General features: G+C 43.7%; 1 protein-coding gene across 2 annotated transcripts in view; it reads right to left on the reverse strand.

Moving 5' to 3' along the window:
- GUCY1A2 (guanylate cyclase 1 soluble subunit alpha 2) overlaps positions 1–26018 on the reverse strand; it is a 205551-nt gene that overhangs the window by 114416 nt on the left and 65117 nt on the right. For both annotated transcript variants that reach the window (XM_077341568.1, XM_077341569.1), the window contains one exon: positions 9784–10269. In XM_077341568.1, the coding sequence (XP_077197683.1) occupies positions 9784–10269 (486 nt within the window). The remainder of the gene's footprint in view (positions 1–9783; positions 10270–26018) is intronic.

A 26018-nucleotide genomic window follows, 5' to 3' on the forward strand; every position in this document is an offset into this window, starting at 1 on the left:
AAGCAGATTATAAAAACCAAATCTTCTTCTTACATTTAGTTTCACACTATCTTCTCTTTCTCCATTCCCAGTTGTTCCTTCTAAAATAAGTCCATTTTTCAATGTCATTGTTGTAACAACTGGTTATGAATATAAAAAATGGCTTTCGCATAAGAAGGGCATATAGCACAGATGAGATATACTGAACTTCTTGAGAATCATTTAAATCTGGGCACATGCCTCACCAGGGAAGTTATTAGGGTTTTTGAAAATCACAGTCATTCAGAATCTAAGTTGTCATCATCATCTATATTTTAACATTTAGTGGCAACGAAAATGAAGTGGGCCAAGGACTATGGCCATCCATGAAACCGAAAAAAGAAACATCCACGGCCCCTTCCATTCATGCTACGCAATATGAGCAACCCAGTCATGAGAATTACTTGGGGGAGTATTTAGCTCTTGCAAATCAGCTGTTAGTCACAATCAATTAAACTCACAGAAACTAAAAAACTTCATACTAATTTACCCACATTCTCTTTTATAGCCACTCGCCCTCAATTACGCTTCACATTCTCAAGCACAGTCAGTTCTAATTATATTCTCTCCCACACTTGGTTATAGTTATACTAGCAATAATATCCAGCCATAGGCCTAGGAAGCCATATTAATACTCATAATCATACAAACAGAAACCCATACCCACATTTCTGTTAGGAAAGCAGAACGGAGCTCTGACTTTGGCTGTGCTTTTTGTTTGCTTTTTTTTTTAATGGACTGTGTGCTGCTACTGATATTTCTTACGTCGCTGTGTATGGTATGCTTGTCAGGTATCCGCTGAAGATAAACGTGCGCCAAATACCATAAAGCAGGAACATGACAAAAGTACATTTGTAAACACTCGCATTACAGTTTTATGTTCCCCAGGAAGCAAATTTTGACTGAAGCTTCTTGTCAGCCATAGATCTGGGTATATCAAATGGTTCTTAATACCTTTGATGAACTGATAACACGAGCATTTACTCAGACCATGGCCACACGGCCCAGAAATCCCCCAACAACCAGTTGACTCTGGCTGTGAAAGCCTTCGACAATTCAATAAAAAAGATTAGACACAAGGTACAGTGGCCATGCTTCCAAAGCCAGCTATTTGCTATATTTCTGTACATGTGGCTAAAGCAGGGGTAGTCAAACTGCAGCCCTCCAGATGTCCGTGGACTACAATTCCCAGAAGCCCCTGCCAGCGAATGCACGGACATCTGGAGGGCCGCAGTTTGACTACCCATGGGCTTAAAGCATCAGTTGAAATGAATTCTGGAGAAACGATTGAGGAGAAAAACACTAGTGTAAAACAGTAGTTAACACCCAATGCAACCTGATTCTCAATTCCCATTCCCATTACATTTCGGAATTAAATTTCCCTTAGTCCTGCGTTTCTTGCCATGTCCAACTCTGTGCTAGCCTCAAGCTACAGGTACTGTAACAATGCTACGTTTGCTTGTGAGTCTCCTTTTGAAAACGAACAATGTGAGCAGCTCCCAGCTGGCAGAACACCATTCCAAGGGGATGGGAAGAGATTCCAAAAGGTAATCTGTCCATCTGCTCAATGCATGCTCTTCTAAAGCTTGCCTTTCCAGCAAATCTCAGTTTCTTCCCCAAGAGTCTAATTACACAGAAATTGCTCTCACCAGACTTAAGGGCATTTAAAAATGATTTTTAAAAAATGATGCTTCATGTTGGCAAACCCAGAAAGGTTCTTATTCCGAGTTGTTTCTTTAGCTCCCGCTTAGCAGTCAGGGCAGGATGCCCCTGAGTATCCAGGATAAAGGGAAATTCGGATGAGAACAATGTAGCAAGCCAAAGACAGCTATTTTCAAGGGAACAGAGAGATGCAATCACATCTTGCCATGTACTCTCTCTGCCTGATAGCAAAATTGACATTTTGTCACTTCCCCCAACTAGAAATTATATATTATCAAAAATAATTTTAATGGAATGCTCTGGAACTGCATGTTAGGAGGGAGATCCGATCTCCTGACATTTTTTTCAGTGTTGTGGAGCCACTGTGAGGAGTGCTGGGGGTTTAACCGTCTCCCATGCAATTTTCTGATAGGGAAGCAGGGATATGTAAAACTCTAACCAGCCGTAGAATGGAGGGGAAAGTTGTGTGCTGGTACTGCCCCTGTGATTCTTCAAGGATTAAGACAATTTCTTTAAAGAAAACAACTAAGTGGAAATGGTTAACCCACTCAGTCCTGGTCCAAACCAGATCTGCAGCCCAGCCCCATGACTGCTTTTTAAAGTTATAGTAATATACCCGGAAATGTGATCATAAATCTCCAGCATTACATGTAATTCAACCTTTCCATCCAAGTGTATATATCATGGCAGACTTGGGCTAGAATCCTCTACAAAGGTTGTAATCCTAAAATTAGTTCATGAGAATAAGCCCCATTGAATAAAATGGGACCTGATTCTGAGTAGATGTGCTTGGGATTGTTCCCACACTTACAGAAGTGCGAGCACCTGAAAACTGTGGGCCTTGGAATTAGCATGCACAGAATTGGATGGAATGGCATAACAGCATCGTGAATTATTTGTCCCTGTTGTATGGGAAGGCCATGGGAAAGGTTCAGCTTTCACAACTTTATCTCTCAAGCATGTGCAAGATAGACAGTCAAGTAAACAAAGGAAGCTGTTTTGATCATGTCTGCTGCATCTTTTGGATTCCTCCTGGCAGAAGATTTGCCTCTTCCTCAAGCCTATTTGCTTAGCATCCATTCCACCTGCCTCTTGCTATTCTTCTGCCACAATTGGGGGAGAATCCAAAACATTATTTATTTATTATATTTATATACCACCCTCCGCTGAGCTCAGGGTGGTTTATGTGGAACTGGAATAAAAACAGTACAGATAGCATGATAACTTGAACAATAGTGAAAGAGTAATAACAGGAGAACAGTAACATGATGGAACAAACATGGTGAGAACATCCAATTTTAACTGTAACATACTGATAGCCCTATAGGATGGACATGTCAGTGGTGGTTCCCATGGGAGGGGGGGACTCAGGGGCCAATGGGACCAATTATCCTGCTGTATGCTAAGAACAACCCTGCAATGAGGGATTTGTCATCCCTTGACAATGTAGCTGACCAAGGATTTGAACAAAGTTTCGTAGTCTTGAGCAATTTGTACTTGGCTACTCAGGCCACCCAATTTTAGAAGCTAAGCATAGTTGGCCCTGGTCAGTATTTGGATGGCAAATCATCAAGGAATGCCAGGATCATGGCACAGAGGCAGGCAAACCACCCAATATGTGTCTTTCCTTGAAAACTCTATGGGGTTACCATAAATCAGCTGTGACATGACAGCAAAAAAAAAAAAAGCATTAAAAGAGTTTAGATGGTGCAAATATTTGCGTTTTCAAAAGACTCTCTTTTTCTTGGCTTTGCCTGCTTTTACACTATTATTTTGCCCTTCACTGATGCTGGATTAATCATATGTCCTCACGTAATCATGTGTCAGGCAGAGAACAAGATGACATTGCTCCCAATCAAATTGGACTATGAGATGATACCAGCCAGGGTAATTTGAATGAATAAGTGAACAGTTTTGCAACTGACAAAAAAATGCTCCCCAGAGGATCTGCAGAACCCTGCACACAATATTTTAAAACACACACACATATACACACAATATGCAAGTAGTTTCACCTCTCACTTGAAGCCATATTATGGTCCAGAACTGCTCCACAGAACTGGAGTTATAATTTTAAGGCCCTCTAAACGCAATGGCTTAAGCATATGTTTCCCTTTAATAAGCATTAATAAGCATTAATGCTCTGTTCCTTAATTTTTTTTAATAGTGCGGATTGTGGTTCATAAATGGTTTTCCCTCCCCCTTTGCTATCACACAAACCATCTCCTTTGTGATCATCTAATATCTCTATAGCAACCACACCAATTGCTTGCATAGGAAAGTAACATCAGGGAAGTATTTTTAGATGCCTTTTAATGTGTAATTTACCAGCAGGAAACTAAAAGGCGAACCACCTCCATGCCAGCAAATCTTTCAGGACCTGCAAACCAGAATGTGAACGTTTCTTCACCTTTAACCTTTATTTCAGACACACATGCACACACACATACACACATCTTGCTTAACACAATTTTGTATTCAGAGACGCCCTTTTCTTCGGCACTATATACAAAGATGCATCCATCTTTGAAATAACCGAAAAGCACTCTGGTGTCCAGAACATTGCTTAAAAACCAAACAGGATTTTCTACGGCAGGCTTTCTCAGCCAGGGTTTCATGCAGGGGTAGTCAAACTGCGGCCCTCCAGATGTCCATGGACTACAATTCCCATGAGCCCCTGCCAGCGAATGCTGGGAACTGTAGTCCATGGACATCTGGAGGGGTGCAGTTTGACTACCCCTGGTTTCATGAAACCCTGTGGGTTCTTGATGGCCCTAGAAGGATTTCTTGAATGGGTGGGAGTTAATTCATTAAATATTTTAAAAATCTGTTAAACATTTAGTGGATGATATGACCATATATGGTCATGTCGACTCCCCCCTTCAAAAAATGGCCAATGATGGGCCTGGAGGGGGTGGGGCCCCAGGTGGGCGTGTCCAGAGCTATGCTCCCCAACTATATTCTGCACGATTCTACCACTTCAGGGGTTTCTCGAAGCCTGGAGAATGTTTCAGGGGTTACTCAATGGTAAAAAAGTTAAGAAGGGTTGTTTTATAGAAACACCTACTGGCTTCACAGGAAAGTTTTGCAGAGAAAACTTATTTATCCAGATTTATTGTCTCATTTGTCAGTTTTTCACAGCTTTACTGGCCCAGTGTCCTACACAGATATTCAGGGCTGCTCAGTAGGCATCAACTGGACTGAAAAAAACAAGTTGCCTCCACCTGCAGCCATGCCAGTTAGGCTCAGAAGATCTCAGGGTGCCTACTATAGGGGTGATCAAGCCTCCTCCCCAGCACATGATCACAACCCCCCCCCCAATACCCTACAAAAACTTCAATCAAGACATCTAATAACTCAGTAGTTAGGGCACACAACACAGAGTTCCCTGCTGTGCTGACTTATTTATTTCTTTATTTAATATATTCATATACCCCCCTTCCCTGAAGCTCAAGCAGCAAGGCCCTTTGCTGGCAGGCAAAGCACAGAGAGGACACTTAGCACTAGAGGATGAGCACTTAGCATTAACACCCATGGAGGAGAGCAGAGTCCATGGTCTTTGGCTGACTCTCACGTTTCAGAACCCAAAGGACCAACTATACAGAGGCAGGCAGGCAAGCAAGGGCAAGGAGGATCCCAAACCTGCCCCACCATTCCCCTTACTTAGTCTGGGTGCCACAACAGCCCTCCCTCAAGGCCCAAAGAGAAATTCCTCATCTTACTGCAACCCAAAGTGGAGGGAGGAGGTTGAAATAAAATGAAAATTGAAAGGAAGGGAAGCCACCAAGCAAGCAGACAGCAGGAAAAACCCGCTAACAAAGACACTATGACCATTCATGTACTGGAAACTTCACGGCCCCAGCTCCCATGCAGGAGCACAAATAGGGGGTGGATGAGGTGCATCAGGCCAAAATGCTCCCCATGTGGGTGCAGGAAGAAGTGGGGCAACCTGCCACGACTAAAACTCCAGCCTGCAACCCGGCATGAAACCTCCAGTGCATAAACGGTCTATGTGAAAGTGGAATTCCCAATTTTTCTACCCTTTGCAGCAATCAAACAAAAAAACAATACAGAGGAATGGAGGACAAAGTAAAGCCCCCTGGCCAGTGACTGACTAAGCTCGCTTACCCACCATGCCCAGCAGCAAAACTCTTTCACAATTACACACTTTCTGTCCCAAACCATAAAACCTACATGAGGTCTATATACTGATATAGACCTCAGTCCCATTGTGATGAATGGGAGCTCTGTTATTGGAAAGCAGCAGTCCCTGTCAAACTTTGGAGGGTCCCTATTTGTGCTTCCAAGGCTGGTAAACACCACCCTCACTGCTCTCTAGCATTTTCATGCCAAACAGTTTGGGTGGGCTTCACTTCTCAAGCTGCCCCAAGCTATGGCCAGAAGTTTGGAATTTCTTCAGAGACTTCAGAGAATGTCACCTTCTGAGTCCTGATCCTGCCAGAATTCGGCATGTATTTTGGCTTATCATGCAAGCACATTCCAATCCCTCTCAATTACGTCTCACTGCACAGCTGGGATGATTTTTTTGTAATTTATTTTTAAACATGGTACTGTGGAGCCAGGGTTAGAAATAGGGTTTTACGCTCCAGTGCGATTCAGCCGCTTCAGCAAGCAAAGAAGGCCAAGGCGGCCAGCACCATGGTGTGAAGAAGAGGGGTGGCAGCAGCGCGCCGGCTGATGTCGCCCCTCCCCTCTGCGGCGCTGTCTGCCTCGGGCTTTGGTGCTCGCCAAAGTGGCCAAAGCACACTGGAGTGAGCAACCCTAGTTAGGAAAATGTATGTTATGTGATATGGGAGGAGTTTCCCCTCTATCCTGCTGGGATAGACACTGGAAGTCAATATATATTAAATCCTCTATATTTTCATCCTGTACTTTCTCTAAGGCAGGGGTAGTCAACCTGTGGTCCTCCAGATGTTCGTGGACTACAATTCCCATGAGCCCCTGCCAGCAAACACTGGCAGGGGCTCATGGGAATTGTAGTCCACGGAATCTAGAGGACCACAGGTTAACTACCCCTGCTCTAAGGGGTTCAGGGCATTTTCTCCTACAGTTGCATTTTGATTAATATCTTTTAATGGTTTGTTTTTATTACTTTTAGTCTGTAATCCACCTTAGGCAGATTCCTGTTGAGGTGGCATAAAATATTTCTAAAGACATAACAAAATAAATATATATATCATCCAGCTTGGTGTAGTGGTTAGGAGCAGTGACTTCTAATCCGATGAGCCAAGTTTGATTTCCTGCTCTTCTATATGCAGCCAGCTGGATGACCTTGGGCTAATCACAGTCCTGTTAAAGCTGTTCTCACAGAGTAGTCCTATCAGAGCCCTCTCAGCCTCACCTTATTCATAAGGTGTCTGGTGTGGGGAGGGTAAGGGAAGGCGATTATACGCCTCTTTGAAACTCCTACGGGCAGTGAAAAGCAGGGTATAAAAACCAACTCTTCTTCTCTTCTTCTGCTTCACCCTTACAACCCCTTTGTGAGATAGGTTAAGCTGACTATATGTATTTCACATAATACTCATCCAACTGACTGATGTTAATACCTACATACCTATACCATTTTCATCTTGCCCTTCGGACAAACATCTCAGGGAAGCACCACATAATTATTCTACCCCATTTTTTCCTCACAGCGATTCTGAGGAAGAAAAGTCTGGGAGAGAGTGACTTGACCAAGCACAAATGTGAACCAAACTCTCCCTAGTCCTAGCAGAACACGTTTTATACCACACTGGCTCTGAAAGGAAAACAAAGCAAGAACTCTGCTATTCACCCCTGGCACTTTGTTTAGTATAATAACCCTCAACTGCAGCTGTTTAACATGCCCAGGAGTGTTCTTATCTGCTTCATTAAAGCTGGACTTGAACCATTTTAGCCTCATGTTTTATCAGCTGTTTTATTCACAGCTTTGAAAGGGTTTTTTTTTTTAATTCAATGTTCAAACAATTCTCTGTCGGTCTTTCTCTCTCATTTTATGTTGTCTTACGATGTTGTCATGGCTTTCGTCATTTTACCTCAGAAGCTTCTTTAAGCATTGTTGATGGCAAGCACAGCCTCAAGGGTGACAGTTGGTGCAGTCGTTAGCCAGTTGGTGTAGTGGTTAGAAGTGCAGACTTCTAATCTGGCATCCTGGGTTTGATTCTGCACTCCCCCACATACAGCCAGCTGGGTGACCCTGGGCTTGCCACGGCACTGATAAAACTGTTCTGACTGGGCAGTGATATCAGGGCTCTCTCAGCCTCACCCACCTCGCAGGGTGTCTGTTGTGGGGAGAGGAAAGGGAAGGTGAATGTAAGCCGCTTTGAGCCTCCTTTGGGTAGAGAAATGTGGCATATAAGAACCAACTCTTCTTCTTCTCCTTCTCCTCCTTCTTCTTACTACATATAAATAAAGTGGCTCTCCCCCTCTACATATAAAATAACTGATACTCTCTCACAGCGCCCCTCAGTCCAAACCCCCCCATTCCCTTACTCTGTCCCCCCAAGACAGGCGGCTCTATGGGAAAGGGCCACACAGATCTCTGAAGCTCTCAGTGTTCAGTCAGCCTTGTGGGATTAAAGCTGCCAAAGGGGCATGTTCGAGTCATGCTTGTGGTTACTGTCGTCAGGAGAAAAAGATACACGGAAACAAAAAAGCTGAAGGCGGCTGCAAGGCACAAAGATTTGTTGCACTCCAGTGCTTGCGGTGTACCATACAGAGAAGCCAAAAGCAATCTCACAGAAAGGCCCGAGTTCACACTGCATGGCGGTGCCAAATCGGCCCAACAGCAGCCTGGATGCAAAGCTGCAAAGCGATCTCATCTCGGAGACGGTACGGTGCACTTCAATCCCACTGCGCTGGAGCCCAAATCCCTGTTTCAATTTAGCTTCTTCTCTCCGCGAATTGAACCCCTGGGCCTTTATCTTTGCATCGCTTTCTGTTTCTTCACACCCAGTCTTTCCGGCAAAATGAACACCTGTTCTTCCACTGAGGCTTGTGCCTCAATCGTGCATAAAAGGGATAAATGCAAAGAGGAAGAAAATGAGCAGAACAAAAAGTCTGACAATGACGAGGTGTCAGAACAAAAAGAGAGGGCCTGTTTGTACATCTTAAATCTTCTCTGTGTGAAGCGCAGCACTAACTTGCTTCCTGCTTAGAACGTAAGAAGAGGCCTGCTGGATCAGGCCACTAGTCGATCTGGCACATAATCCTTTCTTACAGTGGCTACATAATCTCTCTTTAAATTCAACAGCAGGGCATAGAGGTGGAGACCTTCCCCTGATGTTGCCTCCCGGCACTGGGAATCAGTGGTTCACTGCCTCTGAACGTGAAGGTTACCTTAAGGCTAATGCAGACACAAAGAGGGCAGATTATTTTCACTGAATTTCCCCCCACCAAGGCAACCCAAAATAGCCCATGACACGCTGCTCCTGGGGGCTGGGAGACTCCATCCCCAGGAATAGTTTGGGAGGAATTACATGTCTCCTGCAGAAGGGGGGAAACTAGCAAAAATCACCCTCCTTGCACCCACGAAAATCCAGGCAAGGATTTTCCCAGCCACTGAGTCCTGAATAGAGCATAGTTGTAATAGATCTCTGCAGACTGCTTAGAAATGTATCAGCGAGCAACTAAAGAAGTCAAAAATAAAAAGAGGTTCTATACTTGTTTCCACGAATGATCCATTCACCAAATGAATTCTTTCCTAGGACAAAGATTATTTAAATACTGATCCTATGAGAGTTTACATCAAAGGAAGTACTTTGCAGGCAAATTTATTGCCCAGCAAACATGTATAGGATTGCTCTCTTTGGTTAACAAGAGGAATTTGCAACACTGACTTCCACGCAGAGCACATCATGGACCAGGGTCACTATATTACTCCATTCCATCTTTCTTCTGGTGCTGAGTAGAAATCTCCACACTTTTAATCCTAGTGCGAGCACTAGTCAAAAGTAAAATCAATGGCAACCACTATATACCCATGGGATCACAGTTTCCTATACACTAAACCTTTTGTTTATTTTTTTTTTTTACATGAATACCTATATCACATTTTGCAGAGTTTAGGTGTAGAAATAAGTAGGTGAAGAAATAAGTTACCTTATAGATATCAAGGAATCCACACTGGTGGTCAAATCGTGTGTAGAGCTCATTGAGCATGCTGATCACCTGCATGGGGGTGCATTGAGCGCAGACCGCCGTGAAGCCAACAATGTCCGAGAACAGCATGGTCACGTCGTCAAACTTCCTGGCCTGGACTTGATGCCCTTGCCACAGCTGCTGAGCCACTTCTTCTGGGAAGATGGAAATGAGGAGGTCCACCGTCTTCTTCTTCTCCTCTTCCAGAGCCTGGTGCGTTCGTTCCAACGTGGCCTTCAGTTTGTCCATCCGCTTCTTCAAGCCGTCCTGGGCCTTGGCCTGCTCCCCAACAAGGATGACGTCACGGGTCGCGTCATGGATCGGGATGTCAGAAAGGTGGAGTCCTCGGCCCATCAGTTCATCTAGCTTGTCCACACAAGGGGATCCCAAAAACAGGATGGAGCTGGATTCTGGGACATGGATCATCTGCCCTTTGATTTCCATCACCTGCAAAACACAGAAATTGAAATATGGTGATATTTACTGATTTATTATTTCAATTTGTATCCCGCCACTCTCCGTGGACTCATAGCAGGTTACATAAAACCAAATAAAAACCCCAATAATACTGTCATAACCCCCAATACCATAAAAACACGAGAGGCAGCATAACTCCATTCCTCCCACAGCCTGCATATTGTAATAATGCTATGAGTCTGGATAGCTCAGGCTAGCCTGATCTTGTCAGATCTCGGAAGATAAGCAGGGTTGGTTCTGGTTATTATTTGGATGGGAGACCACCAAATAACAAGGTTGCTACACAGAGCCAGTCAATGGTAAACCACCTCTGAAGTCTCTTGCCTTGAACGTCTGGATGTCTCTTGCCTTTTATGGGGTCACCATGAGTTGGTTGTGGCTTTACAACAAAATAACAGCAACAATATGAACAGTAGAATCTCAGAAAAATACTTGTCAAAATGTAATTTTTCAGAATGCCGACGGGGGAGGGGAATGCTGCTACTCACACTATAGCAGGGGTAGTCAGCCTGTGGTCCTCCAGATGTCCATGGGCTACAATTCCCATAAGCCCCTGCCAGCAAATGCTGGCAGGGGATCATGGGCATTGTAGTCCACGGACATCTGGAGGACCACAGGTTGACTACCCCTGTACTATAGGGCTGTACTGATTTTTAACAATTCACCCACCCACCCCCAGTCAGGAGAGCCACCCCCCCCAACGTATAGTAAGGAGCCACTATTACTCAACTACATGGCTACTTTTAGATCATACGCCTGGTAATTTAGCACTACCCTAGAATATTTTTGTCAACCTGGTTTACCACCCTGGAGATTGGTTTACCACTCTGGAGATTGAAAAAAAAATGATATAAAAACATATTTTATGTATATCTCTGTGTATTAAAACAATTGTGTGTGCTTAACATTGACCTCTGAGGAAGACCTGCACAGGTCGAAATGCGCTAGGTCTTTGGATGTTAGGATATAACTAATTTATATATGTGTGACCTACAGAAAAAGCGTCACTCTCTGCTGTTTTTATTGTTTTTAATACTGTTATATATTTGAACACCATATATAAAATTCAAATGAAATACATTGATATCATGAAAAGTTGCAGCTTTCTCAACCTTTTTAGGTTCTCAACTCTATTCCAGGTTGGGCTTTCTTCTCCACCTCCCCCTGCTTTTGGTTTGTTGTTGAGCCCCCAAACGTACTAGAAAGTAACTTTGCAAAAGAAAATTCCTGGCAACATTCACCCTTCCTTGGTTTCATCCTTTCACATTAACATTAGGTAATAAATACCAGCCTCAGATTGAAGTATCATCTGGTTTGCCCATTTCCATGCATTCTCTCTCCCTGAAAGACAACCTCTCCAGTATATGTCTGTTTGCCAGTTTATGCACAGAACCGTATCTGCCTTGTTTTGCAAAAAGCTGCTTCTCAGAGTACCCCCCCCCCACCCTGAACCTATGCCTGGGAGAGACCATGGGTATTTTGTGGAGTTTTGCTCGGCCAAGGGAGGTGTGGTGGTGTCGCAGTGGCATAGTGCAGGGGTAGTCAACCTGTGATCCTCCAGATGTTCATGGTGCAGTGCAGAACCAGCACTGATGGCCACAGGGATGGAGAGTTCATGCAGCCACTTCTATATACTTTCCCCTGCAGATGACCAGGCAACAGGTTGAGTCATATCCTTCCAGTTGGGTGCTCAGTACTAGGGAGACACCAGCATCTGGGTCTTAGGCTTGTCCCAACTATCTTGTAGCAGTTGCTTTTGCCTTAAAACAGAGAGAAAATGCTGCTAGATTGAATAAACATGATTTGAGGAGCTGATCTCCAGTAGAGCCAAGCCCATACAATAAAAGGTCTTTACAAAGTACCAACTCATTGGTCATCTCAGAAAGAAAAGGGTCAAGTATATGATGTAAGGTTACCTGTCATCGAGAAACATGCCCTGTCCTTTTATTAATAATAATAATTATTATTATTTTATTTTTATAGCACACCCTTCCTGGTTGACTCAGGGCAGGTAACAACAGGCATGTACATTAATGTTAATGTTACATGAATTACATAAATAAAGTTACATTAATAACAGCTAATAACAGTTTAACTTTCCAAATTGAATTATATTATTAATTTATTAGACTACCTCTATTATGGTCTTGTAGAGGGGAGGGGGGAGCTTCATTTCTGCTGGACAGTTAATTTGAGGAGGGTACATTTTGAGGAAGGAGGTCAACATTGTCTTGGTGTTCATTTCCTGGCCTCAACCATAGGCCTGGTCGAACAGCTCTGTCTTGCAGGCCTTCCGCAACTGTTGGAACTGTTGAATATGTTTAATATATGTGGAAATGGACAGCTAAAACTTTTCACGACATGGAGCTCAATGACATCCCATGACAACTGCCACAGATCGAACTGATATTCTAGGGACAACCAGAGGAACCAGTTTAAAAGTTGTCAACCCTCGTGTGACGTCTATCCCTTCCCCCCTCATTTTAGACTGTTCTTCCTTCAGGGGGACTCTTGGCCTTTCATATGCATGACATGGCATAAATATGCTCAGCTGGTCTGCCTCCAAAGACGAAATCATCAAAAGAGCTGTGCATGTCCCTACAAGACTTGACAGGCTCAAGAGACCAAAGTGAGTCATGGCAGCAATCTGCAGCCCATCTACATATGAAAGGTAGCATTAAAAAAATTACCACAGCAAACTCGACATGAGCATAGCTAATAATACCATTTGCTTCTGGAATCCTTCAGGCAAGGAAAGCAAATTCCAGAGTTGGTGTCTTTCGGATAATGAATTCTAAATTCACGATGAAAAGGCAGCACAAAGAAGGAAGATATTATAATCTGAATAAAGATGAACAGGAGAGACTGTAACATATGGTGCTAAGAATGACACTGAGCAAATGGAAGAGCAAGGCTTGCAAACTCTGATTTAGGAAATTCCTGGAGACTGGGGGCACTGCCTGGGGAGGGTAGAATTTGGGTTGGAGAGGGAGCCTAACAGGAATCAGATGTCATTCTAGGACAGGCTTTCACAACCAAACCCCGGGGTTTCTTGGCAGCCCGGGAAAGGTTTCCTGGATGGGTGGGAGTTAATTAATTTTAAATATATATTTTTAAATGTGTTAAACATTTATCGTGATATGACTATATATGGCCATGTTGACCCCTCTCCCAAAATGGCCAATAATGGGCTTAGAGGGTGTGGGAAAGGGAGGGGCCCTGTGTTGGTGTGCACAAAGCTATGCTTCCCAACCATATTCTGTCGATCGCACCACTTCTGTGGTTTCTTGAAGTCTGAAAAATGTTTCCTCCCCCTTTTTTTAAACAGGCAGCTTACTAGGGAGTTATAAAGAATGCAAAAACTTGTTTTGGATGTTTTTGGCCCTAAGAAAAAAATATCCCAAGACTTTTGGGTTTACTTCTCTATGAGGAATGTTTTAGTGAGTAAAAATACCACCCATACTTGATAAATGAAATATTGTGAAGGTGATTGCTTTTTTTTTGTGCTTGTAACTCTTTCTAATATCCAAAAGATTCTCCGCTCTGCCTTCCCACATTCCCACTTTCACTTTCTTTTCCCCTTCTGCAAGCCACACGCCGCCAACATTAGGGCTCTCTGGTGACAATCTGTTGCCAACATACAAAAATATCACTAAACCAGTATAATATTTTTCTCCTTGTCATCAGTGAATATAAAAAGAAAGCCCATGCACAAGCAGCAAGAGTAAAAGGAAAGATCAGGAAAATAAAATTCCACAAAAGATTCTGCATTTCATAGCCAGGGCTGGGGGTCAGCCATCCTCCCCCTCTCTGCCTCTTTTCACTTGCTTGATCCTATTCGGTTTTGCAGCTTTATACAGAATGGCAACCCTAGTTTCCATTGTGGAGGAAAGGCAGGAATTAAGTGTAATAACTCACACAGCGCTCTTAACAAGGCCATTCCTAGCAGAGTTATACCTTTTGGACTCATTGACTTCAATAGACTTAGATAGGAGTAACTCTGTTTGGGATTGCACTGCAAACGGGTCATTGCACTGCAATGCTGAATGGCCCAACCCTTGTAAGCCACTGTTAAATCCTATCGGATAACTTAATGTGCTAAAACAGACCATGTTTGAAACTAGTAATGAATAAGGCACCCTCCCGAAGCAGACTTTTTTGATCAAGCCATTAAGGAATGTGTGCAGTGACACTAATGGGGCATAAAGACATTTGGTGCCCCCCAAGTTGCAGCCAGGGCTATACAGAATTGGCACCCTTTTGTCTGAGCTTCCACACTCGGATTTCCAGCTGAGTGAATTGTCAGGAGACATTATTCTTCTTCGCAGCAGCAAAGCCACCGTTACAAATGTTTGAGTTATTTATAGACGTCTCCAGGGTGTTACATAACACGCAACAGCCTCCCATCCAAATTTAGCCTTTTTTTAAAGCAGTGATGTCTTAAGAAGGCAAGGGAGTAACGTCAGAGATTCAGGAGGCTAAGTTAAGGGAGAGAGTAGGAGATGTACCTCGTGGGTAAATGTTAGCCTGTTTGCTGCAAAAGACAATTAACAGGGAAATTAAAAGTGTTTCCAAATCCCAGGGAGTCAATCAGTGTTAGTGAGGTGCGACTCATGTTTCCTGAAAAAAAGTGGCTACCTGTAGAGATTCTAGAAATCTATGGAGCTCCAAATGTGCACACGAAAGCATCTACTATGAATTCAACAGATAGAGTACAGTCCTGAGAATCTTGGGAATGAATAGAATGTTCCTGTATTTGGTGATGTCGGCATCACTCCCAAGCCTTCGTATACAGGAGAAATGTTCATAGAATCATAGAGTTGGAAGGGGCCATACAGGCCATCTAGTCCAACCCCCTGCTCAACGCAGGATCAGCCCTAAGCATCCTAAAGCACTCTTGTTCCAAGGAGTTCATGGTGACAGTGTGCATAGCATCTACCCCGACCCCCTCTTCTTTTCACAGCATCCCTTTGAGGCGAATTAAACTGAGAAAGAACGAGCAACACAAAGTCACTTTCAGTGCAATGCCAGGCAGAGTTACAACTTCCTAAGACAACTAATTTAAATGGACTATTTAGAAGGGCATTATTTTGTTTAGGACTGCCCCGCCAGGGGCCTCCAAGGCAGAGTCAGGGTTTGAACCACCCATATTCCAGTCCAGCATTCTAACCATGAGAACGTTACTACAAGGCTTGGACTCCCAAAGTGTACTGGAAACTACAACTTGTTGGGTCATTCCGGTGACATTCTGGCATTTGGGCAAAACTCTATGGTAAAAATGGCTACTATCACAGTTTTGCCCAAACACCACAGTGTTGCCCAGACATTACCAATGTGCTGATGTCACTTCCTGTATACACGGAAGTGTATACACCACGGAAGATGTGGTGTCTCTGTGGGAAATTAGAAGATGAAGCTCCCGGGAAACTGTAGAAACTATCCAATGCATGAAGACTACATTTTGCATAATCAGCAATTAACAGGCTAGCCCTAGCACAGAATTACCCAAAAGCCCTTTTTTTCTTTTTCTTTTCTTAGACACTGGAGTTGCCCACCGTGAAGACATTGTTTACACAGCATATACAATCAGGAACGGAATATCACAGTTCTCCCATACAAAATTGTTAGAAAAGTGGCAACTGGACGGAACATGCTAAGCAGACATGCATTTGGATAGTAACTTGGATCCACCACAAGGCTCTTGCACAAGTGGAAACACAAGAAAAAAGACCACAGCTGCTGCTCATGCTAAGCCACATTTATTGTAACCCAGCTTGCATCTCTAGTTCCTGGGCACTGGGGTGTATAGGGAGGATAGCACTCAGAGTCGCAGAAGATCTGCCCAAGGTAAACTGCACTGATACAGTGAGATTTCCACTTGTGGATTGCTGGATCCATGCCATCACCCACAATAGGAAAACACCCATGTAAGCTACAATTCATTCCATGATGGAGAAAAGTGACAATGCATGAAACTGCCTTATTCTGAATCTGGCCCTAGGTTTATCAAAGTCAATATTGGCAGCAGCACTCCCAAATCTCAAGGATGGGTCTTCCCCATCACCTGATCACCTGGAAACGATGGGGATTGAACCTGGAACCTTCTGAATGCAAAGTGAATATTTTACCATTGAACCAAAGCCACCGCCCCGCCCCCTGGCGGTTATCAGTATCAGTATAATAGTGAATGAAGCATACTATGGATAACAGTTCTCTCATGACATCAGTATTACAGGGATTAGAATGTTTCCATAATAATGTATCAGCATAACCAGACAAGATATCATTTTCTTGGGTCTGTGCAGCTCTTTCTTTTGCTTAAAAGAATAGTTTATTGCTCCACGCGGCTGATCCCACAAACTGTGTTCCTCCAAGTTCCTGTTGTTCCCCTACTATGGGGCCAATAGCAGGTCTGGCAGCAAATCACACCTTTAATAACTCTGAAGTCTTTTCCCTGCCAAAGAACCTTTCTACTGATGTTGCTCCTTCCTGTAACTTACAGGTGGGTGTCAGCTGACTATTCTCATGTCAGCCAATGCCAACTGACTGTCAGTTAAAGGTGTAGCTAACATTCTCATGGGGAGTGGAAGTACTTTTTCTAAAATTCATTTCTTTAGGTACAGATTCCTGTTATTTTCTCTTTCTAAAGGGGAGTGTCTCAGAATCACAGAGTTGGAAGGGACCATACAGGCCATCTAGTCCAACCCCCTGCTCAACGCAGGATCAGCCCAAAGCATTTGCTTTCAGTTTATTGCTCTACCTCTATGAACCCTTCTGTAACTTCAGCCCTTGTAGTGGGCCCCAGCAGCAGCAAGCACTGTTAAGAGAAATTATCTTAATTCCTCCTTTTCCAGTTTATCCCAGAAATCCAACAATCCATTTCTTCTCCCTTTATAGGACTTTGGATCTGTGCTTCAAAGACATTCTGTTTCGATCAAAAGAGAAATCTGAAGAGACGAAGGGCAAGAAAGAAGGTACTACAAAATATTCGCTCTGGGGCAAGCAACGTCTTCCTACTCTCCTCCTAGGACACCAGCAAGTATGGTGAGCAACATTTTAAAAACAAACCCTCTAAAAGGGCTGAAGTTACAAAATGGCTCATAGAAAAAAGCAACGTTAACTGTTATTCTCTGAATCCCACACAGAAATGCGCACAACATGCCCCTTTCCCTTTCCTCCCTATTGTAGTGAGTACTAAATTCAAGACTGTGAAAATGGCAGATTATTGGAGTAGAATCAATGAGTAACCAGGAAATAGATCAATATCATAATAAATATGCGGGAGTGAATCATAGAGTTGGAAGGGGCCATACAGGCCTTCCAGCTCCTTCCTCAATGCTGGATCAGCCTGAAAGATTCCTGACAAGTGTTCATCCAGCTGCTACTTGTCCCTATCGATTATCAATAAAACCAATTTCAGTAGGACTACTAAATGCATGTATTCTACCAGCTCCCACATACAAAATTATGTTGAGAAATCATGGTCCCTATTCTGTCTCTTGTTGATGTTTTAAAAAAATATTCACAATCCGAGTTCTTTTTAGTTTCAGTTGTTGCCTCTTAAAGTCCTTGAGATCTCATGGGTTGAATCCTATGGATTTCTTCCACTAAGAATTGCACTTTCCTTCAGTTCAAAGTACTTTCTCCTGATATAAAAGGCTCTAGAGCAGGGGTGGCCAAACTGCGGCTTTCCAGATGTCCATGGACTACAATTCCCATGAACCCCTGCCAACCTCTGCTCTAGAGGAAGAGCATTTCGCATTAGAGGAAGGTACCTTGTGCAGGTGCCATCATTAGCACAATATAATCCACAGGATTCAACCCAATATCTCTGAATAATGGGACATAAACCTCAGTTCCCTTGTACACATATGCAAGTTTATGAATGCAAAAGGACAGAGCTCCACTTCCATGGATTCATTGCTGCCTCTACAGATAGCAAATGCTGCAGAGGTTTTTGAGTCACAGCTATTCTAAAACAACCGGAGATTAGATATTCTTAAATTTCTTAATAAGGAAACTGTTAACACCAGTTTATCATCACACCCTCTTCAGAGCAGAACAAGCTATTGTAGAGTAAATGAATACAATGTACAGCAAGCAAAAAAGAGCCTTCAGCAATATGGAAATTCAGGGGGAAAGGAACTCAGGCAGTAATCCGTTGAGACTATTAGACTGTCCACATTGGTAATAGCAATGTACAAAGATGTCCTTTCCTTCCAATTTTAATTTTAGCCTATTGTCACTGAATGCCTTTTTGTTCCATTTCCCCTTAGTAGCATTTCCAATTTCTTTGTTTTATCCCATTCCCATGCCACTGATAAGTCATCTGCTGTTAGAATGCCCAAGTAATGTGGGGAAATGCAGTGGTTTCAATGAAGGAAACTCAGCTCAGGGAAAGCAGCAGTTTAAAAAAATGGTTGTGGTTTAATTCATCCAAAGGAGTAGCAAGATGAGAATGAGGGTTTGTGAACCGAACCAACAAAGATGAGCAATTTTAGCAGAGTGGTAAGCGGCAGAAATGCTGTCTGAAGCTGTCTGTCCATGAGGCTGGGAGTTCGATCCCAGCAGCCGGCTCAAGGTTGACTCAGCCTTCCATCCTTCCGAGGTCGGTAAAATGAGTACCCAGCTTGCTGCGGGGTAAACGGTAATGACTGGGGAAGGCTCTGGCAAACCACCCCGTATTGAGTCTGCCATGAAAACGCTGGAGGGCGTCACCCCAAGGGTCAGACATGACTCGGTGCTTGCACAGGGGATACCTTTACCTTTAATGTTAGTGATCATTAACTATTCCCTAAATGCCTGTCAACTGAAAGAAAACATTTTAATAAATTCAAGTAGTAAGATTTCTTAAATAACAGTGTAAAATAGGGTTTAAGAGACTTTATTATGAACTGGGGAGGCTCACATTCAGTTTCATGCCCTGGGAAATGTCTCTGTGTTGTTCTTCACACACACAAACACATATACAGACACACACACACAAACACGCACACGTACCATGCAGATAATAACAATGCTGATTTCCTTACAGAATCACAGCAACATTATGAACGTAAAGTCTGTCAAAGATTCTAAACCCATCTACCTAAATGCAAAATATGATATTGTAAAGTGAGAGATCTGTGTGAAAGCATGGAGGATGGTGGTCAAAGGTACATCTGTGTGTGTGCATGGGGGGTCTCTTTCCTTTTTATCTTCATGATGCAGAATGCAGAGAAGGCAAAGGTCATTACAGAAGGGCTGGAGACTTGCCGCTAGCCCCCCCTCCCATCTAAATTTCATCCCCCCTATATTTTGGGGAGGGGAAGAAAAGGCAGCTTAACAATCCCTCTCCCCTCCAGCAGCAGCAGAAGCAGCACTAAAGGGAAACAACTCCTAAAGTTTTGTAGCCTACCATGATATTCCCCTATAGAGGTGTTAACGGGGAGGCGGGGTGAGGAGTAAAGCCAGTAGTTTGCTTCCCACCTAAATAGGCCAATGCCAAGAACTGCTCTACAGGGAAATTTCCTTTTAAGACCACAGAGTTAACTATCAGGGCTCTGGAAGCTTCCAAAAGCTCCGGTCATCGTCTTTAGAGCGATCTAACAACTGTGCTGCGGCTGCAGGATGGGGAGAGAAGAAGAAGAGTTGGTTCTTAAATGCCGCTTTTCTCTACCCGAAGGAGGCTCAAAGTGGCTTACAGAGGCAAGCAGCTGGCTTCTCTGCTCACTCTTAACACCGGCTGCACCATAGCAGTCCCACCGCTGCCCTTTGACGCCATTCTTACAAAAGGCTTTGAGACTCTTCCAGGTAGTAAAAGGCAGGGCCCAAAAAAACCCCCACCTTTTCTTCTTCTAAGAAGACAAGTGGGAAAGAAATATTTTACCGACAAACCCAAGCACTGTAAATTTACAGCACGCCTTCCTCTGTGGGTAGCCCCGTTTGGCAGCTTTCGTGAGCGTGCTCATTTTGCAATTAATATCAATTATAAGCCCATCAGTCAATCTGCACAACCCAGAGGATCCTGTGCACCGAATCAAGGGAGCGGCATAGACTTTTAATTACAACGCTACCTGCACCGAACGACACATTCACAAATGACGGCACAGCTAAAATCCTGATCCGAAATGCATTTTTTAACCTGAGATTAGTAAATGAAACAATGAATTTTACTGAAATTATACTATCAGTGCTTTTAGCACTGATATTCCTATATAGTCCTGATTAGACACACACAAACAATGAGGAAGAGAGGTCCTTATAGGGAAAATCAATTGATTCATTTACAACATGTATAAACCTGTCCTCCCCAGGCTCCATCCCCAAATGTCCAGGAGATAGCCAACCTGGATCTGGCAACCCTGCATCCCATCCCCTGCAAGAGGCCAGGGGGGAATTGGCAATCTAAGGGGGGTAACGTTGCCAGATTCAGTCTGGAAACAACAGGAGAGACCTAGGATAATGGACTGGCTAAAACAACTTCGAGAGCTATTTAGAATGGCCAAGTTGACCAGTTTAACCAACAACAGACTGGAAGAGGAATTTTCAAGAGCAGTGGCATTTCTATATAGACTGAATAAAGAAATACGTTGTGTATGCACTGAACTTTATCAGAAAGAGCATGGAGCTCTGTGGCACTCCCCAAAGCAGATACCACGTAGTTGATCCCTTGTCTCCTGTCCATCACCCACTGCATCTGACCAATCCAAAAAGACTCACCACCTCAGACACTCTAAAAATGGCAAGTGATTCATCATACGAAAGTCCAGGTAAGTACAGGAGGACTAGAAGGGAGGCATTTCCCTCATCTAGCCACAAAAGAGCTCACCCACCAAAGTAGCACAAACCCCCTCCATTCCATAGGGCAGACCAACCTTTCTCAACATTTTAATGCTGAAAACCCCCCGAAACATCCTTCAAGCTTTGAGAAACCCCAGAAGTCGCTCAATCAAGCAGAATATGGTTGGGAAGCATAGCTGTGGACACGCCCACCCAGGGCCCCTCTCCTTCCCACCCCCTCCAGGCCCAACGTATTTGGCCTTTTGGGGAGTGGGGGAAATAGGTTGACATGACCATATATGGTCATATCACCTGATAAATGTTTATCAAATTTGAAAAATATATTAAAAATTAATTAACTCCCATCCATTCATGAAAGCCTTCCAGGGCTGTCAAGAGACCCCAGGGTTTCACAAAACCTTGGTTGAGAAAGCCTGGACCAGGCTGAAGCCCAACTACACCTGCATCAGCCAGATAGTTATTGTAACAGTTCACCATCTGTTCAATCATCTGATATATTGCTTTGCTTCATGGCTCAATCTTTCCTTCTTCCCTGAAATAAATAATCAACATTCATAGAGATGGAAGCATGAAATACTTGTAGTGTATTCCATCAGTTTCACAAAGTTTAACATGGTTTCCATAAGGGATTATTTTACACAAAATAAAGTAAGTACACTAGTAAAGGTAAAGGTATCCCCTGTGCAAGCACCGGGACATGTCTGACCCTTGGGGTGATGCCCTCCAGCGTTTTCATGGCAGACTCAGTACAGGGTGGCCTTGCCATTCCCTTCCCCAGTCATTACCATTTTACACTAGTACATGCCGATAATTCAAAAGCTGGAATTTCTGGATTTATTCAGGCAAACGATTCTATTTTTTACTTGTGATTAAATCAAACCCAGCTGGCATCAAAGCCCTTCCAGTTCCTTATGAATTATTGAAGAAGAAATCTTTACAAACGAAAGCTTGAGAATTGCAACACCTTCTCCTTATGACACATACTGGCCTCTGCTCCACGCACAAGCCTCCATAAAAATATTCCCTTTTTTTTTGCTATGCTATTTCAAGTACATGTTATATGCTATTCCTTGATTGGGGGGCGGGGGGAGAACAGGTTAGGAAATACGATAAGCCACACAAACCATGCACACAACTCTACCGACTTATGGAAACTGCACAATCTTTTAGGGATGCTGCGAATTTCACCATGAATACATTCAGCAGTTGCTTGCCATGTCCAAAAGAAGTGCCAATCAAATGCAAGCTGATCGCCTGATCATTTTGGTTTGCACTCAACAGCCACGGATGCCTGTCAAACTGGGTATTTGCAAATCTGCCCAAGTGCAAAAATGCTGCTGATGCAAAGTGATCAACTGCTGTTATTGTCACTGATGAGCATCAAAGGGCAGGACTTTATTGAAACATAGCATTTAGTCATGACTGATTGATATGATTTGTGAGTAATCTGATCGACAATTGAAATGACTCCCTGCTAAGCACATAAATGGGGGGGGGATGGGAGTTGTAGAAGTCACTCAGATATAGAAGGTAAAGGTAAAGGTATCCCCTGTGCAAGCACCGAATCATGTCTGACCCTTGGGGTGACGCCCTCTAGAGTTTTCTTGGCAGACTCAATACAGGGTGGTTTGCCAGTGCCTTCCCCAGTCATTACCGTCGACCCCCCAGCAAGCTGGGTACTCATTTTACCAACCTCGGAAGGATGGAAGGCTGAGTCAACCTTGAGCCGGCTGCTGGGATTGAACTCCCAGCCTCATGGGCAGACCTTTCAGACTGCATGTCTGCTGCCTTAACACTCTGCGCCACAAGAGGCTCCTTCAGATATAGAAGAATATGCCTAAAAAGGCATTTGCATTGTACTGCATGATTACATAGTGAAATATAGTGAAGGAATACAGTGAAATAACCTGTCAAACATTGATGAACAGATCAACAAATTAACAAACCAATGGTAACCCCTCCCCCCCCAAAAAAGAAAGAAAATCAACAGGTCCCTGTTCACAACCAGAGGACAGGATGAAAATCAAATGGATGAAGAAGAAGAAGAAGAAGAGTTGGTTCTTATATGCCGCTTTTCCCTACCCGAAGGAGGCTCAAAGCGGCTTACAGTCGCCTTCCCATTCCTCTCCCCACAACAGACACCCTGTGGGGTGGGTGAGGCTGAGAGAGCACTGATATCACTGCTCGGTCAGAACAGTTTTATCAGTGCTGTGGCGAGCCCAAGGTCACCCAGCTGGTTGCATGTGGGGGAGCGCAGAATCGAACCCAGCATGCCAGATTAGAAGTCCGCACTCCTAACCACTACACCAAACTGGCTCTCGGTCGGCTGAGCATCCCTAATTATCTTTAGCAAGGAGGACGGACAACCATACATTGGGTAACCCAGGGCTGTTTGTTGCCTTTCAGTCTGCCCCAGCCCAAATTGTATCCTCAACTACTGTTTGGTTCTGGGATCTAGGGCTACTGTGGCACAGCTCCATGGGAAAGTGCAGAAGACAACACTCCCTAGTCCACTCTGATGCCTCCATGGGCCCTGCTATTGTACTTAAATTCGGGATGTAACCTGTGACACTGGTTGAGCCTCCACAATGGGAGTGAACTAATTGTCTTCAGGATCAGATTTACACTTGCCCCAGTGAAGGAAGCTGATTGAATCCAGACAAGTGAATGGCGTATTCAATTTAATATCTCCCGGCCTTACTTAACTGGCATGAAACTGGAAGCTTCTGAAAAATCTTGTAAAACAGAGTCAAATCCATTGCAAAAGAATTAAGTCAGTCTCCTGATATTAAATGTTGATATTTAACCACAATTGTGGACTCCATTTCAAGATATGTTCCCTATGAGGAAGACAATTTCCTTACTAAGGGTTCACAAGACAAGAAGGACTATTTTGGACTTTTATTTAAAAAAAAATATTCCATACAGTTTTAGGCATTTTCTCAAAGAGGGCAGAGCTTTCTTTCTTTCTTTCTTTCTTTCTTTCTTTCTTTCTTTCTTTCTTTCTTTCTTTCTTTCTTTCTTTCTTTCTTTCTTTCTTTCTTTCTTTCCTCCCCCCTTCCCTCCCTCCCTCCCTCCCTCCCTCCCTCTATTCATTCATTCATTCATTCATTCATTCAATCTTGGAAAGGTGGGCTCTTTCACTAGTAAAGGTAAAGGTATCCCCTGTGCAAGCAGCGAGTCATGTCTGACCCTTGGGGTGACACCCTCCAGCGTTTTCATGGCAGACTCAATACGGGGTGGTTTGCCAGTGCCTTCCCCAGTCATCACCGTTTACCCCCCAGCACTTTCACTAGTGGATGGTGCCAATGTTTGTTAATCATGAAGATTTAATGGGGTGGTGTGTAGAAATGCAGAGTAAAACTGGGATAATTTATAAGATATTATGGCCTTACTGTTTCTTCTCCAAGTGGCTTAGTGTAGTGATTAAGAGTGGTAGCTTCTAATCTGACAAGCCGGATTTGATTCCCTGCTCCTCCTCGTCCACATGCAGGCAGCACTGATAAAGCTGTTCTGACCGAGCAGTGATATCAGGGCTCTTTCAGCCTCACCCACCCCACAGGGTGTCTGTTGTGGGGAGAGGAATGGGAAGGCGACTGTAAACCACTCTGAGACTCCTTCGGGTAGAGAAAAGCAGCATATAAGAACCAACTCTTCTTCTTCTCCCATCCTCCAGTTTATCCTCCCGACAGCATCCCTGTGAGTTAGATTAGACTGAAAGGGAAAGCCTAAGCCAAGCTCTCCCAGCAAGCTTCCCTTGCAAAGCAGAGATCGGAATCAGAGTCTTTCCGCTCCTAGTCTGACCAATACACAAAATCTACACAGGGAGGCCTATGGGTGGCAAGATGGACATTTTTCAGTTACGCACCCCTGATTTTTGGAATACATAACTCTGAAGAAGAACTATGTAGGGCAGATAAATGCGGTTATTTAAAAAAAAAACCCACCAGTTTTGCAAGTTTAAGCTTCTTTATTCATGCCGGGAGATTTGTGAATCCCGCATTTTACAACCAAATTGGCCGCAAGATCTTTCTCGAAGCAACGCAGCCATGCCGTTTCTGAATTAAATACCACAATGAGACAGAATGTTCCCACCGCTGCTCAGGGGAGCGCTGTTATTAGTGCCACCGATTCAGAAACCTCAGCACTCATTACATCTCAATGAAATGTCTCCAGCTCAGGAAATGTCTTATTATTAGAAGAAGAGGGTAAACAAATTGGTTTCCAAAAGCGCTGGGCAAATGTAAAAGGTGGAGCATTGTGCCTGTTTATTTTTCATCACAAGGTCTAAGTGCTTAAAGGCGTTCCGCTCATTCAGAGAGGCAGCCCTCGAGAGCTTAGAAACAAGAGAAAAGCTTTTATGAAAATGTTCTCCCCTTTATAGCTGGTTAAGCAAAGTTCTCCTGAGACTTTTTCCTGATTTATTTGGGGGGGGGGAGAGCAGAAGGGAGCCTTGTGCCACCCTAGATCCTTTGCCCTTCGATCTGTAGATTTGTCTCCAGGGATAACATTCAGAAACTTAAGAGCAGTGTTCCCCCCCCCCCCCAAAAAAAAACATTTGTCACCTTGCCATTGGCAGAGATTTCCATCATCCTGCATTTGCTGCACTGGGACTTTAACACAAACAGCTAAAAATGAAACACAAAAGATATTTTGGTTCAAGTTGGGTTTCATTGGCTGAGTTTAAGCTGATATTTCTCCAAGCACGGTTGGCATTTTAATCTTGGACACTCGCGTCGGGTTTTATTCTTCTGTCAAATATATGCCTGGCGGCTTTATTTGAGAACTGCTGAAAGGTTGTGCTACAGGTAGACGGCATCGGCCAGATTGCACAGTTGTCCTCTGGAGGCAGAAAGGTAGATGATCCGATCTGACAGAAAAAGGCAGAGGACCTGCTAGAATGTTAAAAGGTTTCCCTTCTCCACCATTCCAGCGTT

This window comes from Paroedura picta, chromosome 6 (genome assembly GCF_049243985.1).
Source record: "Paroedura picta isolate Pp20150507F chromosome 6, Ppicta_v3.0, whole genome shotgun sequence".
Lineage (NCBI taxonomy): Eukaryota > Metazoa > Chordata > Lepidosauria > Squamata > Gekkonidae > Paroedura > Paroedura picta.